At 56.4% G+C, this 16,311-nt stretch overlaps 1 protein-coding gene and 1 long non-coding RNA gene across 2 annotated transcripts; both read right to left on the minus strand.

Moving 5' to 3' along the window:
• Positions 1 to 4,627, minus strand: LOC130159642 (uncharacterized). The gene is made up of 3 exons (XR_008825808.1): positions 4,533 to 4,627; positions 3,134 to 3,331; positions 1 to 570 (listed from the first exon to the last, which is right to left on the minus strand). It is a non-coding gene; the product is annotated as an uncharacterized LOC130159642 (long non-coding RNA).
• A 4,967-nt stretch (positions 4,628 to 9,594) lies between these two features.
• LOC130159627 (maestro heat-like repeat family member 5) lies at positions 9,595 to 15,380 on the minus strand. Its single transcript, XM_056361435.1, has 15 exons — positions 15,312 to 15,380; positions 14,887 to 14,979; positions 14,408 to 14,512; positions 13,802 to 13,970; positions 13,137 to 13,234; positions 12,576 to 12,725; positions 12,225 to 12,379; positions 11,743 to 11,887; positions 11,490 to 11,627; positions 11,111 to 11,284; positions 10,859 to 11,014; positions 10,581 to 10,682; positions 10,200 to 10,302; positions 9,824 to 9,883; positions 9,595 to 9,736 (listed from the first exon to the last, which is right to left on the minus strand). Exons 1-15 carry the CDS (start codon positions 15,342 to 15,344, stop codon positions 9,600 to 9,602), a joined length of 1,818 nt encoding a protein of 605 aa, XP_056217410.1. The 5' UTR covers positions 15,345 to 15,380; the 3' UTR covers positions 9,595 to 9,599.
• Between the last annotated feature and the right edge of the window lie 931 nt (positions 15,381 to 16,311).

Consider the following 16,311-nt stretch of genomic DNA (forward strand, 5'->3'; position numbering starts at 1 on the left):
TCACCCAACATACAAGACACCTTTTGAACAATTTTCAGAGCTGTCCAAAAACCCCCAGATCTTACACAACAATCAGTCCAAAGAAAGTACAGAGGTCTCTGCGCTACTGGACACATGCAGGAACACTTGTGTTTACTGGACACCATTGTAAAGGGAAAAGGCATTACACCAGCGTACCAGACCCTTGCCCAAAAGACTTTTCAAACCACCTGTTTGTTGACGCAGTCACTGCACTTCAACCCTTCCACCCACGACAACATCCTCTCAGGGGGCAGACTTGCCTGCTCTTGATCACAGAATCAGTCAGCAGAGATCATATTGAACCAAGCTAAAAACCAGGCCCAGTCTCTACGTTCACGGTTGGGATACACGGCTCCTATCACAGGGCACACACGGCGGTCCCACCTGAGTTACGTATCTGAAGTTGCATTTCCCATGGGTCAAATATTCCTCTTCAGATCTGCCTTGAAACTGAGGGCTCATGGTCAGTGAGAAGAAGAGAGTTCCTTGCCTCCTGTGCAGTCAGGTCATGTTCCCCTGCTAAAAGCAGCCTACTCATTTGTGTACAATCTGTTAAAAGAATAAAACCAAGTCTGAAGGTTATTCATTTGCTTCCTTAACATCCTACCATTTGCAGCATCCAGCCCGCAGAAGACGACTTCTGACAGAGCAACTTCTCCAAGCAACCTGCTATAAAAGGCAGGTCAACAGAATCACCAACAGCCAGGTCTGTACCCTCAGGGAGAGACTTTCAAAGCCCTTTGGAGGATTGCACTGGATCTGCGTGCTTTAGACCCCACTGCGTGGATTTACTGTTTTACTGGCAAAGGTTTTATGTACCACACATGAACATCTTCAAAACACCTACTGTAATGATCTCATGCATAAACAGACACAATGATTCTCTAATATCACACAGGAAGAACTCAATGGATGCTCCTACCAAGGCAGTGGCTCCCTTCTGTAGCCACTGAACAAGCAAAAGGATGGATCAGAACGACATTATGAAGCTCTGAAGCAAAATTTCTCTCTTCCTTTAGCTGTAATTTAGAGCTTCATTGAGTGCTGAAGAGTGTCAGCCTGACAGCTCTGAAGCGTGAAGCGCTTGATCCTCTGTGCCAGAACCACACCGGCACTGGCCACACAAGCTGCCTGCGTACTCACAGGGTCAGGGTCAGGGTCAGGGTCTTTACTGCCCTGCCACCGCAACACAGAAGTGAGGAAAGTAAAATGGAGATAGAAGTGTTCTTTCTCCACATAGTTGATGCTGGCAGCTTCTTGCCTCCAGCATTCCTGCACCTCAGGAGCTTGGGAAATGACAACAAATGTGAAACTTCCTGAAAATAATTTGCCTGACACACCACAGTGTAACACTTCCGTATGCCCACACCACACTTCTGGCTCCCAGCTGCTCTCCCGTGCTTCCCTCTAGCTACCTTTGAGGCACCTTTTCCATCTCCTCAGATCTGGCCAGCTGAAGAACACCCAACTCATGGCTCTAACATTCTTCCCCTTCCTCTCAACATCTTCCTGGTGGTCTCAGCTTTCTGCCCTCCAGATTAGGGGTTTATCATAACAGGACAAGGATAGCACTGGGTTGTTTGTTTTTTTTTTCTGTAAGGAAGCCAAATACTTAAAACTCTTTATTAAAATATAAAAATTAAGAGGAAGGGAAAAGCCAAAATGACAGCCAAGTGGAAGTTTCATTTGGTGCTCAAACCACCTGAATACTTGTGCTGCAGCTGCAGCCGAAAGCTGGCCCTTAGATGGCTGATCAGGATAAAGCCCCAAATCCTGCCACTAAGGTTTCAAATTATAAAATAATCCACCTAAGGGAGGGCAAAATGGATAAACACAAACATTGCCGTATGTTTACAGGGCCTTCACAGCACAATGGTTCTCTGATGGCACCGAGATCTTAGCAGTATGAAGAATTACAAAGGTCAAGTGCTATTTATAAGCAACGTACCCTTAAATCAACACTAGTGACAAAAGAGCCAAGCACTTGACTTGCAGAACGGCAGGTGATTCGTGACTTTCTCCACAGCTTCTACTACTGATGAAGCTTACAACCACCTCACCATTTGGGAACGACATCCGTTGCTAGTGTTGCTCTGGTTGGAAACTCAGCCAGAAGGAATTTGTCATTACAGGAATTCTCATGCCACTGAACTGGCAGCAAGGTACACAAGCCTCTTAATCCCTTTTTATACTTTTACACTTGTGCCATAAAACCATTCTCCACTCTCCATCTCACCACCTCTCCAAGCAGAAAAGTCCCATCTGCCACACACGTGTCACAAACTACACAGGATATGACACAGGTTTCAAATACATCAGAAAGTATCAAATCAGAAACTTTAAAACATAAAAGAAAATTTAAAAAAGGTGGCAGTGGGAAATTATTTTCTACCTTGATTGTTAGGTTCACAAGCTGCTAGTAGTTAACATTAATGGCTCACTATTTCAAGGTCATGATGGCAACAGTTCTGCAATGTGTGGATATCAGCGAGAGAATTGCTGCCTTGCACCAGTTCAGGTGCTCCACCTATACCTCGTCACAGATTTGAATTTTTTTTTTTTAAATGCTTATCAGGGTAGGATCTGCCTACCAAGACCAGATTTTAAGTGAAGTTACATTATGTTCCTCTTGATTTAAATACAGCAAGATAGCTCCACTGCTACATTCAGCCACAAGAACGTAAACACCTCCAGCTTCATAGACACCCATACATTATTTTTGTAAGGAACAAATGACTAAACATGGAACAATACTATGAAAAAGCAAAAGAATGCACACAATCAGCATTTTCCTATTTGGACCAAAAAAAGAAAATCTCTAACAGCAGATAAGTCTAAATTAAAAATCAGCCACATCCAGATCCCAAATGGGGTAGGGGTTATTGTGTGCCACAGACCTGGACTTGACTGTTGAAGGAAATCACGCACTAAGGAAAATTTGAGGTGGTTCTGCAGAAGTTTAACTAGAGCCTTGGCAACTTGGGACGTGAAAGGTACGTGCGCTATAGTATCACCCACAATAAAGGAAACTAGTCTCGCATTTTGAGTCCAACACCACATCCGCAAACAAAATGAGGCTGCTACATTTGAGGAACACTGATGGAAACCTCACCTGCCATCCCAAAGTTATGCTACGGCATTTCTTCCCTTTTTGCCACTTTCCTCAGCCTTGGTACATCTTTTGCAGAATCTGCAGCAAGGGCCCATAGCTTCTTCCTGTTTCTAACAGTGAATGTCTGGGTTTCACACGTTGGTTTCTTGTGCGGCACCAATAAGACCCAACACTTGCCTTCATAAATGCATCCGTACACTAGGGAAGAAAAGGAAAATTACCAGCCACAACATTGTACTGCCCACAGGGCAACAGTGTGCCTCACTTCGTAAGAGGATTTAAGACAGTAAATAACCCTCAAATATCTTCATAAACAAGCACAATTTAATCATGTGCTTTTAATCTGATTGCTGACACAATCTAACAAGAAGACACATTAAGGGAAGCAGAGCTGTAGTTAAAAAAGTGGGGCTTCTCTTTCCTCTCCTGAGGGTTTACCATCCAGAGCTGGTTGAAGTTCTGAACCTGTAAACCGCTCCCTCACACTTCTATGCTCGCTTTGGGAAACAAAGACGGCTGTTTGAATTCTTTTGCAGGTACAGTCTTTCTTTACTTTTGAGTTGGAATGAAATGAAAAGCTGCCATCAGTCCCACTTATGGCACAGGGACACAACCATGTTCCATGCACATGCCTGCACAGAAACACACGCAGAGGGAAACCATCCCTTGGGTATCAAACACAGAAACAGCACTGAAAACCTTGACTTGTGAGAGTCCCTGCAGCATTCTCCCAGGTCAATACACAGCATGCTTGTGGCAGGATCACCACTGCGTGTGCGTCACTTGCTTTCACTTCCATCTTCATCTCTAACCTGGCACTTGCCACCTCCAGACTGCAGCATGCATAAAAGAATTCTGTTTACTAGAAGCACGGCACCGTGTGAACCTTCTGCATGAAGACCGGTATTTAAAGAAATTGCTATAAAGAATAAAAATCTGCCGGCACCACTGACAGACATACACGCTGTGTTTTCTGAACAGGGCCGATACATTAAACCTGCAAACTAAGGACTGCGACACCTTGCTCCTTGCCCCTCTTCTTTTGCCCTCAGGCTGGTGCAGGAGCTCCTTTCACGAGAGCAGGCACACCACAGAAGCAGCTTTGCCGCCCACTGCCAAAGTCACAGCCTGCTCATCCTGGTCCCTCACCCTGTCTGTGCTGGTCTGTGCCTCTGTTCCCCTTCCTGCCCCTCCACTCCTCTCCCTGTCCCTCTCTCCTGCTGCTGATCCTGTATTCCCTGCGGCACCCCCCTGCCCCTCTGTCTCTGTCCCACTTCATCCCTCTGCCCGCTCCTCGCCAGTCCCTGTCCTTTCTCCATCCCTGCCCAGCCCCTCCCGCTCCCCCTGCCCCTCTGGCCCCCTCCTGTCCCTCTCCGGCCACCCCTCCGCCTTGACCCACGTCTCCCTGTCGCTCGGCGCCTCTCTTCCCCTCGTCCCTGCCCCATGGGGGCTCCGGGGCCAGGATCTGTGCTCGGGCAGCCCCGGGCAGTGGCCATGGGGCCTGCAGGGCCGGGGCTGGGGGCTGGTGTCCCCCAGGGCCCCACTGCAGGGCACCATGCCCCGGGGCATGCTGGGAGCTGTAGGCCGGGGCTGCCCCATGGCCAGGTTGTTCCCAGGGCATGCTGGGAGCTGTAGGCCCGGGGCTGCCCCATGGCCGGGTTGTTCCCAGCGCATGCTGGGAGCTGTCCCATGGCCGGGTTGTTCCCAGGGTGTGCTGGGCGCTGTAGGCCTGGGGCTGCTGGCAGCCATGTTGTTCCCAGGGCATGCTGGGAGCTGTAGGCCTGGAGCTGCCCCATGGCCAGGTTGTTCCCAGGGCATGCTGGGAGCTGTAGGCCCAGGGCTACTGGCAGCCAGGTTGTTCCCAGGGCATGCTGGGAGCTGTAGGCCCAGGGCTGCCCCATGGCCAGGTTGTTCCCAGGGCATGCTGGGAGCTGTAGGCCCAGGGCTGCCCCATAGCCAGGCTGTTCCCAGGGCATGCTGGGAGCTGTAGGCCCAGGGCTGCCCCATAGCCAGGTTGTTCCCAGGGCATGCTGGGAGCTGTAGGCCCAGGGCTGCCCCATGGCCGAGTTGTTCCCAGGGCATGCTGGGAGCTGTAGGCCCAGGGCTGCCCCATAGCCAGGTTGTTCCCAGGGCATGCTGGGAGCTGTAGGCCCAGGGCTGCCCCATAGCCAGGTTGTTCCCAGGGCATGCTGGGAGCTGTAGGCCCCTGCTGGCAGCCTTGTTGTTCCCAGGGCATGCTGGGAGCTGTAGGCCCAGGGCTGCCCCATAGCCAGGTTGTTCCCAGGGCATGCTGGGAGCTGTAGGCCCGGGGCTGCTGGCAGCCATGTTGTTCCCAGGGCATGCTGGCAGCTGCCATTTCCCACCCTCACCCTCCTGGCAGCCATGTTGGGCTGGGCAGGCACAGCCTGTGCTGGGGCTGTGGCCGGGCTGAGGGGACCTGTGGCCGGCCGTGGGATGAGGGATGCTCTTGGGCTGGCACAGGGGTGTCTGCTGCCTGCTGGCTGCCCGGGGGTTCTGTGGGGAGGCTCCAACCCCCTGGAGTGCCAGGCCCCGGGGCAGCTGGAGTCAGGCCCGGCCGGGGCAGCCCTGGGGGTGAGCTGAGAGCTAAGGAGGGAAAGAGGCCCCAGAGCCACCCCGGCGTTTGTAGTTCCTGCAGGAATAGGGCTAGCGTGTTTTTCTGCTGACTCCGGCAGGGCCCTGGCTACACCTGCCCTGCTGAGGGACTGGCAATATGCAGCTGCCTGGGAGAGTCACCAGACGGAGTATGAGTGCTCAAGCCTTGTTTCCCTTGCTGGAAAACACTCCATTCTTAAATACAGCCTGTCAGCGGCGAGATCCAGGCAGTCGGGATTGCTTCCTGTAGGGAGCAGCCTGGTGACTTGAGGCTGCTGCCTTCAGTGGCAGAGCTGGACACTTCTCGCTGACAGGATTAAGTTATAAAGAATCACTAGGAGAGGCTGCAGCTAAAGCAGTGATTAACTCCACCTATTGAATAAGCTCAGTAAGGGGTGGCAAGCTTTCTGAGGTACCTGGGCTATACCAATAGACGAGGGTAGTGGGGTAACGGTGTGTTGCCTTCAAGACCATACAGCACAGAGAATAAATGAAGTTCTATAACAACAAGTAGAGTGCAGGTGCCCCAGGAAAGTTCAGCTGAAGTTCACCAGGTTGTTAACCACCAACGATCTCTAAAGACCCCAAGAAAGGCCCCCAGGAACAAAGTGACATATGCAAGTGCCTTATGCATATGTAAATAATTTTGAGGAAGTAGGTAGTACAAAGTACATCTTCCCATCTGAACATGCTCAGAAAGGACCCTGAGGGGCTGGATATTGAACGGTGGAGCGTGTTGATGGGTCGTAGCTTGGTTTTTTTCCTTCTCACGCAAAATTTCATTTTGTTTTGTGGGTAAGCAAAACTGCATATTGCAATGTGTTTCCTTGATTGGTAGTTTTTGCATAACACGTGGGATCTGCAGACCTGCAAACCTGTTATGCAAACGTGTTATGCAGTTTAAACCCTGGTGCCTGGATACCCCAACAAGGACACATGCCTGGAATAAGGGTTCGCAAGTCTGGGGTATGCCATGGTTCTATTCCACGATTCACAACAAATCGCTCATGAACATTTCCTGAGTGGAGTGTTCTGATGGGGTGGGGGATTTATTCCCATGTTTCAACTCTGTTATCTAGTTTGGACTAAAATGTTTAAGGCACCAAGCCCATACCCCATTTATTATCCATTTGAATATGCCAACCTGGGGATAACATGCCTTTCTATTTGTGGTGTATGGATTCACCGTGGGGTCTCAATACATACTGGATCCCCCCTTTGCAAGGGGCACAGATCCCCTGCCCAGCAGGCAGCTCGTTGAGGGGCCCACCAGGACCTTCTCTGCCAAGCTGCTTTCCAGCAAGGTGGCCCCCGCCTGTGCCAGGGCCTGGGCTTGTTCATCCCCAGGGGCCAGAGTTGGCACTTGTTGGACCTGATGAGGTTCCTGCTGGCCCCTTTCTCTAGCCCAGCTGGGTCCCCACCTCCCAGCACACCCACTGTGGTACCAGACACCCCCACCCCCCATTTTGTGGGTGCCAGCAGTGCTCAATGCCAGACCATCCCCACTGGGTTCAGGCACTGAGGGTGAAGCAGCCCCAGCTGCGGGATGGATGGATGAGCTCCACAGATAGATCCATGGATAGAGGAAAGATTTAACATTTCAGATGAGGGGGCAGGCCAGGGGGGTCCCAGCCCTGCACCCCACCAGCTGCTCACTGGCAGGGGAACCCACTGCTCTTGTGGGAGCAGCGCTGCCACCACGGGGCTTGCAGAAACGGACACAATGGAGCCGGCAGTGGCATCTCCACCAAGCCTTTGGGCAGCCCCACAGGTGGGAGCAGCCCTCCTGCAGGCACAGTCCTGCCCGGCACAGTCCTGAGGCTGCCTGCCCACGTGCCCTGCCCACGGGGACATGGTGCTGGGGCCTGGGCTCTGCTGGGGTGCTGCTGCCCGGCCCCACGTGGATGGTGCTGCCCAGGCCCATGGAGCTGATTCTGTCTGGTGTCATGGGGCTCCTCTTCCTCATCCCCATTGGGCTCCTTCTGCCCACCTGCACAGGGCTGCTTCTGCTTGGCCCCGTGTCCTCCCCTTGGCCTTTGTCCCCATCTGCCATCTTCTCCATGTGCGCATCTGCCCCCAGCAGCTCCACTCGAAGGACCTGGGGCCACCCTCTGGCCTCCAGCAGCCCTGGCTAGAGCTGCTCCTCTTTCCTGCTGCTCCTCTTTCCTGGCAGGGGGGAGGGAGACAGCTGTGGGGTGGTGGTGTGCATGGTGTGTGTCCCACTACAGACCGCCTCTTGCCACTTGGCCATCATTACTTGCAGAAACTTTTGGTACTGCCTGGTCACTATACGGGTGTCCTGGACGATATGGATGAGCTCCCCAGTGAGGTTCTGTGTGACCATGGCCATGGCTGAGGGGCTGCCGGGGGTGGCTCCACATCGATGGGGCTCTACACACTGTCCCTGCCATCCAATGGGGAACTCCTCATGCTTTGGCATCCCTGCCACCCACAAGGAATTCCTCCTCTGGCAGCTCCAGGGAGAGGCCCTGGCCAAGGGCAATTCCCAGCTTCCCACTGGCACCCAGGTTGCCCTGATGGACCAGGAAGGTGCAGAGCCGGGTAGTGCCACTGGCTCTGCCATCACACCAGGCCAGTGGTGTGGGACACAGTAGAGGGAGCCCAGGTAGAACGGCCAGTGCATGACAGGGAGGGCAGCAGGGCCCGTGGGGACTGGTGCTCCCTTGGCAGAACATCTGCGCTCGCCCTGCAGTGGAGGACGGGGAAGAGAGAGAAGGCTGTTGCCCTGCAGTGCTCATGCACATGTGCAAGCCCACGTGTGCAGGTCCAACTTCTGTTAGTGAGGACTGGCAGGTTTCTTGGACAGGCACTGGGAAGGCAGTCAGGTGTCGGGTGGCCTGAGGGTCCTGACCTCTTCTTCCTCAGCCAAAGTGCCGCGAGTCCCAGAATCACACAATGGTCGTTGTTGGAGGGAACCTCTGGAGATTATCCAGTCCAACGCCCTGCAAAAGCAGGCTGTGCTAGAGCAGGTTGCACAAAATCCTGTGCAGGTGGTGCTGGAATGTCTCCAGAGGCCTCTCTGGGCAGCCGGTGCCAGTGATCTTAAGCTGGAGTGCTGTGCAAGGGTCCCTGTGCTGGTGGGGGGCAGTGCCTGGGCTAGCTGCAACATCAAGGCACTGCAAAGGGGCAAGGAGATGATGAGCACAAGCCCATGCCACGCTCCCTGCCTCCCCGCATGACAGTGCCTGTTGCCAGGTCCCTGATGGCTGTGGAGGCCACCTGGCACTGGGCACCCTCTACCCTGCAGTGCGCTGGAGCTGTCTTTGCCCTGGAGCTGTCTTAGGCTCGCGCTAGTCCACCCAGGTCCTGAGACCTTCCTTGCACCCCAGACCCCTCTGCAGAGCCTCAAGCACTCAAAGGAAGCCCGCTGGACTGGGGGCCTGGTCCCTAGACTTGACCATTCCACTCGAGTCCCCGCGGCACTCCTCCATAGGTGTCTGTAATGCCCCAGAGCCTTCTGTTGCTCGACTAGCCAGACCTTGGGAGCCCTCCCGAGGCAGTCATGGTGACCCAGGCACTCTGTTTGTCCCCCCGTCCCTCAGGGAGCCCTGCAGGGTCCCTCTGGCCCCCTTAGCACCTCTGTACTCTGCATGGAAACCTTCCCGAGTGCATCATGGTGCAGGGACGTGGCAGTGCAGTAGAAGCAGATACTGTGGTGTCGCTGGGGTGCCCGGAGAACTACAAGGAGGTCAGAGCTGGGACCACCCATCCCATGCCCTCTCCTCGCTGCCCGTCAGTTCTACTTGGGAAAGACACCCTGGGTTCAGGCTTCTTGTTCCAGCTTTATTGAATTGCAGCCGTTCTCTGGAGAAAAGCCGCACCTCTGCCTGGCTTAGCAGCACCAGCAGCACAGTGATCGCAGGGTGCATCGTGACGTTTGCCGCACCCTTGGAGTGCTCAGGATGGAGGTGGTCTGAGCTGCCAGGGAACAGATGGAGGGTTCATTGTCTTCCTCCAAGGTCTGAAGGGCTGTGATGGAAAGAAACGGAGCAGAGATGAACTGCCGTGTCTGCGAAAACCACCGGGCATCCCCTCCAGCCCATGCTCCCTACTCACTGTGGCAGATCTCAGCCAGCTTCTCCTCCCTTTGGTCCTTCAGGAGCTGCCCAGCAAGCCCTAAGGACAGAGCTTCATCAGACCCGCCACTCCCCAGCATGCTCCCAGCAGCACAGCCCCCAGCGCAGCTGGCTGGGCTGCACGCCCTCCTCCCCCTCACCAGGCTGACCCCAGGGAAGAGCAGTAGCTGAGGCGGGTGGGACTGAGCAAGGCAGCCACCGAGCCCACCTGCATGGTCAAGGGTGGGAGAGAGAGGCCAAGGCCCTGCACGGGGCAGCCGAGGCTCTGGCAGACACCGGGCTGCTCCTTGCTGCCGGTGCAGTGGCGGGACTGGGGCTGGGCTGCCAAAAGTGGGACCCTGGGGGCTGTGGCTCACCGATGAACCTGACGGCCGTTGCTCGCAAGGTGGCCTGAGCATCCTCCAGGTACGGCAGGCTCTGATTCAAGTACTCTTCGGTCCTGCGCCTGTCCCGCTGTAGCTGGAGAGAGCACAAGGGTATGGGCATGTCACACAGCCTCCCCAGCTGGCCGGAGCAGTCCCGCCTGCCAGCACCCGCCGCTGCCCAGAGCCCTCCCTCCCGCTGGGTGCGGGGAGAGGGGTGTGGAGAAGAGCCCTTGGAGCTCTCTTCTCGAGGACAGGGAACAAGGATGCAGCTCCAGGCTGTGGGCTGCGGGCTGCAGCAGGGCAGGTGAGGCACAGCTGCAGAGCGCGCAGGGCAGACCCGTGGCGCAGCGCTCCTCCAGTGGTTGTCCTCACCAAGCACTCTGCAATCCTCCATGTCTGATGGCTCTGCAGCAGGTGTTTGAGCTTTTTCCACTTGAGGAGCTCTGCTGCAGCGAGGAGGGCTTCCCTGGAGGCCTGCAGAACAGCAGAAACTGGGAGATGGCACCACGGCCTGGGGAAGGAGACCTGGCATCTCCCTGCCTTTTCCTTTCTTCCTGGGGTCATCCTGCCCTTAGGAAGCTGGGAGGTACCCTGGCCCAAACATCTCAGGTTTTCATCCCTACATCACTGCTTAGCTTTGGAATCTGTACCTTGGCCACGCTGTGGATTTGGTCACTCATGTGAAAGATGAGAGGGAGCAAGCCCATTTCCACTTTTGTCTTCATCTGCCTCTTGTTCTTCCTCACCACAGTCTTCATTAGGTCTCTGAAGAGGCTGATGGAGAGCTCTCTCACCTCGCCGAAGCCCTGGTAGAGAGAAGCAGAGTAGGACTTGCGTCCTTGTAGGTAGCTGTCCCCGACCAGCGCCTGGACACAAGGCTTGGGCTCCCCTATCAGCCTTACCGCAGCAAAGAGGGGCAGGAGCTTCTCCATCAGCTGGACAGCGATGGGGCTGGCCTTTGTCTTCAGGTGACCTATGACGTTTCGCGAGACCACCAGGGACTTCATCTTGATATTTGTGTTGCCGTCCTCCAGGACCTTCATCATGTCTGGCATGAAGACCTCCATTTTTCTTGCCTGCATGAAAGACAGAGCTTCTGTTTCCTGAAAAGGACTATGCCCAGCAAGCTCCCCAGGCAGCCACCAGGCCCCACCATGGCCAGGAGGGCCTTTGGAGCAGTCACCCAACCTCCTGACTCCCAGCCAAGGCCAATCCACCAGCTTATCCGCTGCCCCAGCCCCTGGCTGCCAATATGGCTCCCTTTGATGATGCCCTGCTCACCATCTCAGCTCTCTCTGACAGCGTCATGAGGCTCCTGAGCACCAATGAGAGCACTGCTGGGCTTGGATCCCTCAGAAACCTCAAGACTTTGTACATTGGAGAGAATTCCTCATCCTCCAAATCAGTGCAGGTCAGCAGCTGAAAGAAAGCCAGCGGTGAGTGACCAGAAGAGCCAGCATGACTCCCCACACCGCGCAGCTGTTCCCATCAGCAGCTGAGGACAAGAGCACTGGGGCTTCTTCTGGTAACTCACAGCCAAGCGAACGAAACAGGTGTCCTCCTGGTATGTGTAGAAGAGCCTGTTTTGCCGGTCCTGGAGTTTGATGAACAGCTCCTTCAGAACCTTCTCCAAGGTCTGGGCTGTGGAGAGCATCACCTCCCACAGTGCCAGGGCAGTGCTGCAAGCCAGAGCGTTCTGTCAGCAGGGTGACCCCATCCCCAGTACTGTGGCCTGGGCCAGCCCTGCGTAACACAGACCCTCCTCCCTGGGCAGGCAGGAGAGGGCTGAGGTGCTGTGCTCCCCATGGGGTGGGACAGAGGGTGGTGGCGAGGCTCTGGGCTGGCTTTGGTGCTGGGGACGCGGCCAGCCCACCAGGGCTGGAATGGGTGCTGGGACGGGGGAAGGGCCCCGCTCCTCGGGGGTGTCCTGCGGTACTCCTTGGGTCTGGCAGCCAGAGAGTCTCCGGGTCCCTCTCACCACTAGGAGCAAGCCCTCCTGGCTGTCAGGACCGCTACCTGTCTCCTCGTGGAGCGATCTTCAGCAGCGTGGTGACAACGTCCCCAGGGCACTGGTTAGCCATCAGGAGCAGCAGTGACTCCATGCTACGCTGGCCTGACTCCATGGTCACGTATTCCCAGGATTCATAGATGCAGCTCATGATCTTTGGCACCTGGAGGGGACACAAGTGATGGTGGTGCTGCCACTGGAGGGCAGCCATTGCCCCAGCTGCCCTTGCCATCCCTCTCCTGCCTTAAGGTGGCTTCAGGTGCCTGAGACACCTGGCTTTGGGCGGGAGGCAGGGATGGAGGGAGGAACAAGGCGGGCCAGGGCTGAAGGACAGGGTAATCCAGCCACAGGCCACTTACATCTGTCAGCCAGACGTGAGGGTCTGCCATGACCACGTCCATCACACTGCTGCCCAGCGGCTTTTTCTTGGCATTTAATTCTCTCAGGGTATCAATGATTGTGAGGACGATGTCTGTCCTCTCAGATGGTTGAAGGTATTTTGCAAAGGCCTATGGCAGGAAGGAAGGGAGTGAAGAATGTCACGTTGAGTGCCCTGATGGTGCTGCTAAGCTGGACAGTGCGAGCAGCCCTGGTGAGAGATGCACAGCAGTGCTGGTAGCAGAGGCTGCAGTCACTGCATGGGGGAGGATGAGAAGAGAGGGCCCCCAGGGTGAGGGAGGAGGCTTGGGCTCTGGGGCACAGTGTGCTGGCCCTACAGAGAACCAGGGCCTGCTGTTGGCCAGGCGGAAAATGCTGCTTGGGCACTGGAGTGCAGCCCTCGCGTTGTCCCTGCTTGGGGACAGCAGAAACCCTGCTGAGAGCAGGGACAGGGAGGCCATGCCAGCCCCGCTCATTTTGGATGCCTTCTCACACAAGAGCCCTGCTGATGCCACAGGCAAGGCACGGGGGCAGCTCCTTACCATGGCAAAGTCTCTGGCGGTGGGTGAACAGCACAAGGAGGTGGTCTCAGCTTCCCAAGCCGCTGGCAGCTGTGCATTCTCCTCTGACAGTGTCGTGCCTAAAGAGCAGGGCAAACACAGGAGAGTGCGTGAGACCCAGCTGCTTTGCCAGCAAGCTTACCAGCTCCTGAGAAGAGCTTTGATCTAGGAATGGCTGAGAAGGGAGGTGATGACCCACAGTGAAAGGAGGAGGTGGTGGAGAGAGATGTAAATGAAAGGGTGACCTGCCTCCCGTGTATTTATGCCAATGCTCCTGGCCTGGTCAACTCCAAGGACCTAGAGCTCTGCATGCAGTCCCACAGTTAAACTGTGGTTGGAGTAACAGTGACGTGGGGTACGGCTCGCATGGATGGAGTGCTGTGGGGCAGTGGTACAAGCTCTTCAAGGAAGAGGGGATGAGGAGTGGGGCTGCCTCCTGAGTGAAGGAGCAGCTCAGCTCCACGGGACGATCAGCTGTGTGGGACACAGCGTGGGTCAGGAGCAGGGGAGAGGCGGTGCTGGTGACATGGTGGTGCCTCCAGCAAGCACAGGAAGGGCCCGCCACAACGCGCAGGAAGACAAGCAGACGGCTCGATTGATGTCGTTGTGCAGGGGCGGGGGAGGCAGCCCACCACTGCTTCTCTTACGTTTTTGCTGGCGGGTGAATAGGAAAAGGGAGAAAAGGGCATCCAAAGCCACACGGCTGGTCTTTTCTTCCCCAGATGACACGAGCAGGAGGAGACGTCCAAGCAGCTGCCCGAGGACTGGGATGAGGATCTCTCTGCAGGAGGCATGTCTGTCCTCATTTTGAGCAGCCTGGGTGAGGGAGGCAGAAGAGCAGAAGGGCTGAGGGCAGGCGCCTGGGGCCAGAGCCCCGGCCCCAAGAGCGTGGCCAGGGCTGGACCCAGGTGTGCCAGAGCTTTGCAGGACCATGCTGGCCGCGGCTCCCAAAGCAGCTAGCTGGGTGGCAGCCCCGCACAGGGAGAGCTGCCAGGCCTGGCCTCCCACCATGTTCCTTGGGCAGTCCCGTCCAACACAGGACTGGGGGCAAAGCTGGCTCCTGGCAAAGAGGGGGCTGGGGAGAGAAGCCCATGGGAAACAGAGGCACCAAGACCCCCACTTCAGCACAGAGGCTGGCAGAGCACCCAGACCTGTGCCCAGGCTTGCCCTGCAGGCGCCTCAAAGCTGCCAGCTGTGCTGGCGCGCAGGGAATGGGAGGTGGCCTGGCTGGAGAGTACCTGGTCCTTCCATACCTCCAGCGAGGAATAGCTGGCCAGCAAATGGCTCAGCATCCTAATCCTGCCCACGGTCCTCTCAAGCACAGCTGGTCTCTCAGAGCTGGTGAAAGCCAACAGCACCTTGGAAGAGAAAAGCTGCTGGTGTGCCTTGCAGCTCCAGGGCTGGACTTGCACAGTCCATCAATGCTTCCTCTGATCTGGGGCAAAGCCTGTAGTGGTGTTCCTGCCCCTAGGGTCCTTCACAGGCTTTGGACAAATGCCCCGAGCCTGCCTTGTGGCCAGGCAGGAAGGCAGATGCCACCCACTGCAGCCGCTGTGCTACAGAAGAGCCTGGTGGGTAGCCCCCGGTTACCCAAGGCAGGTGCGCACCCTCCCTGCCATGCTGTCTCTCTGCATGGCGCTGGCGTGGGGACCACCCACTCAGGAGTGGGCACCCCCTTCCCTCCAGGGTGAGGAATGGCCCCTGTGAAGCCCACTCTTGGCCCATGCCAGACCTGAAAGATACTCTGCAAGTTCTCCTTGCTGACTCTGGAGGCAGGAGAGCTGAGCACCATTGTCTCCAGCATGGTGTCCATGGCATTCAGGGTCTGCAGAGAGGACAAAGAGTTGTGGCAGCGATTCTACTGTTCCTCCACCCCCAGGAGACTGATCTGAACTCCCAGAGCCACGGCAGGAGTCCCACACGGCCTCGCAGTTTCCAGGAGAGACCCAGGGGCAGACAGTGTGCTGCCGACAGAGCAACCTGTGGCATTGGATGGGGCCAGGCCCACGGGAAGGGCACAAAGGGACGAGGGTGGGAAAGCAAAGGCAAGAGCCTGCCCTGCCTCAGATCTCTGGTTGTATGGCAGCACAGGGTTATCAGGGAGCAGCCCAGAGGGACTGGGCGCTCCTGCAGGTCCCTGAAGTACCCAGCACGTACCCTGAAGTAGAGGGAAGTGTCCAGTCCCTCCATTTCCTCTGCTGGAGGAAGCCCCAAGACACTCAAGCAGCAGGCACGTAGACTGCTTTTCTCTTTGCCCTCCAGCACCGTCTGCACTGAGCTGCAAAGAGAGAGAGGGGCCAGTTGGACACCGATGCTGGGAGCAGTGCCTCGAGGCCTCGCGCGGGTGCACACAGGCCTCTGAGGAAGGGGTCCCCAGCAGGGATGGGTAGGTACCTCAATTCGGCGATGGCAAGCATGGCAAGTTGCCGCACTGCTGTGCGCAGCTGGTCCCTGGGCTCTTGTTCCACCAGCTCCTACAGAGCACAACCGAGATGGGACCTGGCAGCTGCCAGCACCCAGCACCACCAGCCCCTTGCCGTGGCCAAGCATTGTCCTCACAGGGTGCCAGTGCCGGGGGTCCTTGCCCCCTTCCCTAGAGCCACCGGGTGTCCCCTCACCTTGACCTTCTCTGCCAGCTCGTATCCGTGGCAGAAGATATCCAGGCCCTGTGACAAGCCATGGTGCTTGGCGGTTCTGCACAGGCTGCAGATGCTCTCAAGAAACTTCATCTCCTGGCCCTCCTCCTGGCAGCGGGGGGACAGAGAGACAAACGGGGAGTGTGAGAGGGGGACACACAGGGGCAGCAGCACCACAGCACTGGGGGTGCAGGAGAGCTGGCAGAAGCAGCTCTGCCCAGCCCGGCAGCAGAGCCCCTGTCTGCCGAGGCTGGCACAGCCACATTCGGAAGGGCCGTGGTTACCTTTTCTGGGCTGCTGGCAAAGGCTTGGATGAAGTCCACGCTTTGCTTCTCCTGTGTGTACACAGGCAACCAGCTGGCATCTAATAAAGGGGGAGAGCAGGGAGGGCTGTAGAGAGGCTGCGGGTGGCAGGAGAGCAGAGGAAGATGTGCCCTGTGTCCAGCCCGTGCCCACTCCCCTGGCCCAGTCATCCCGTGTGTGTCAGGGCTGGAGGGTGCCTGGCAAATGGGCTGTGATGC

Source organism: Falco biarmicus, chromosome 16 (assembly GCF_023638135.1).
Source record: "Falco biarmicus isolate bFalBia1 chromosome 16, bFalBia1.pri, whole genome shotgun sequence".
NCBI lineage: Eukaryota > Metazoa > Chordata > Aves > Falconiformes > Falconidae > Falco > Falco biarmicus.

Excerpts from the sequence above, each read along its gene's own strand:
- LOC130159627 (XM_056361435.1), bottom strand. The coding sequence starts at position 15,344 with ATGGAGGGACTGGACACTTCCCTCTACTTCAGG. Across the intron at positions 11,888-12,224 it reads ATCGCTCCACGAGGAGACAG|CACTGCCCTGGCACTGTGGG; the intron begins GTAGCGGTCCTG and ends TCTGGCTTGCAG. Across the intron at positions 11,285-11,489 it reads TGTCAGAGAGAGCTGAGATG|GCAAGAAAAATGGAGGTCTT; the intron begins GTGAGCAGGGCA and ends TCTTTCATGCAG.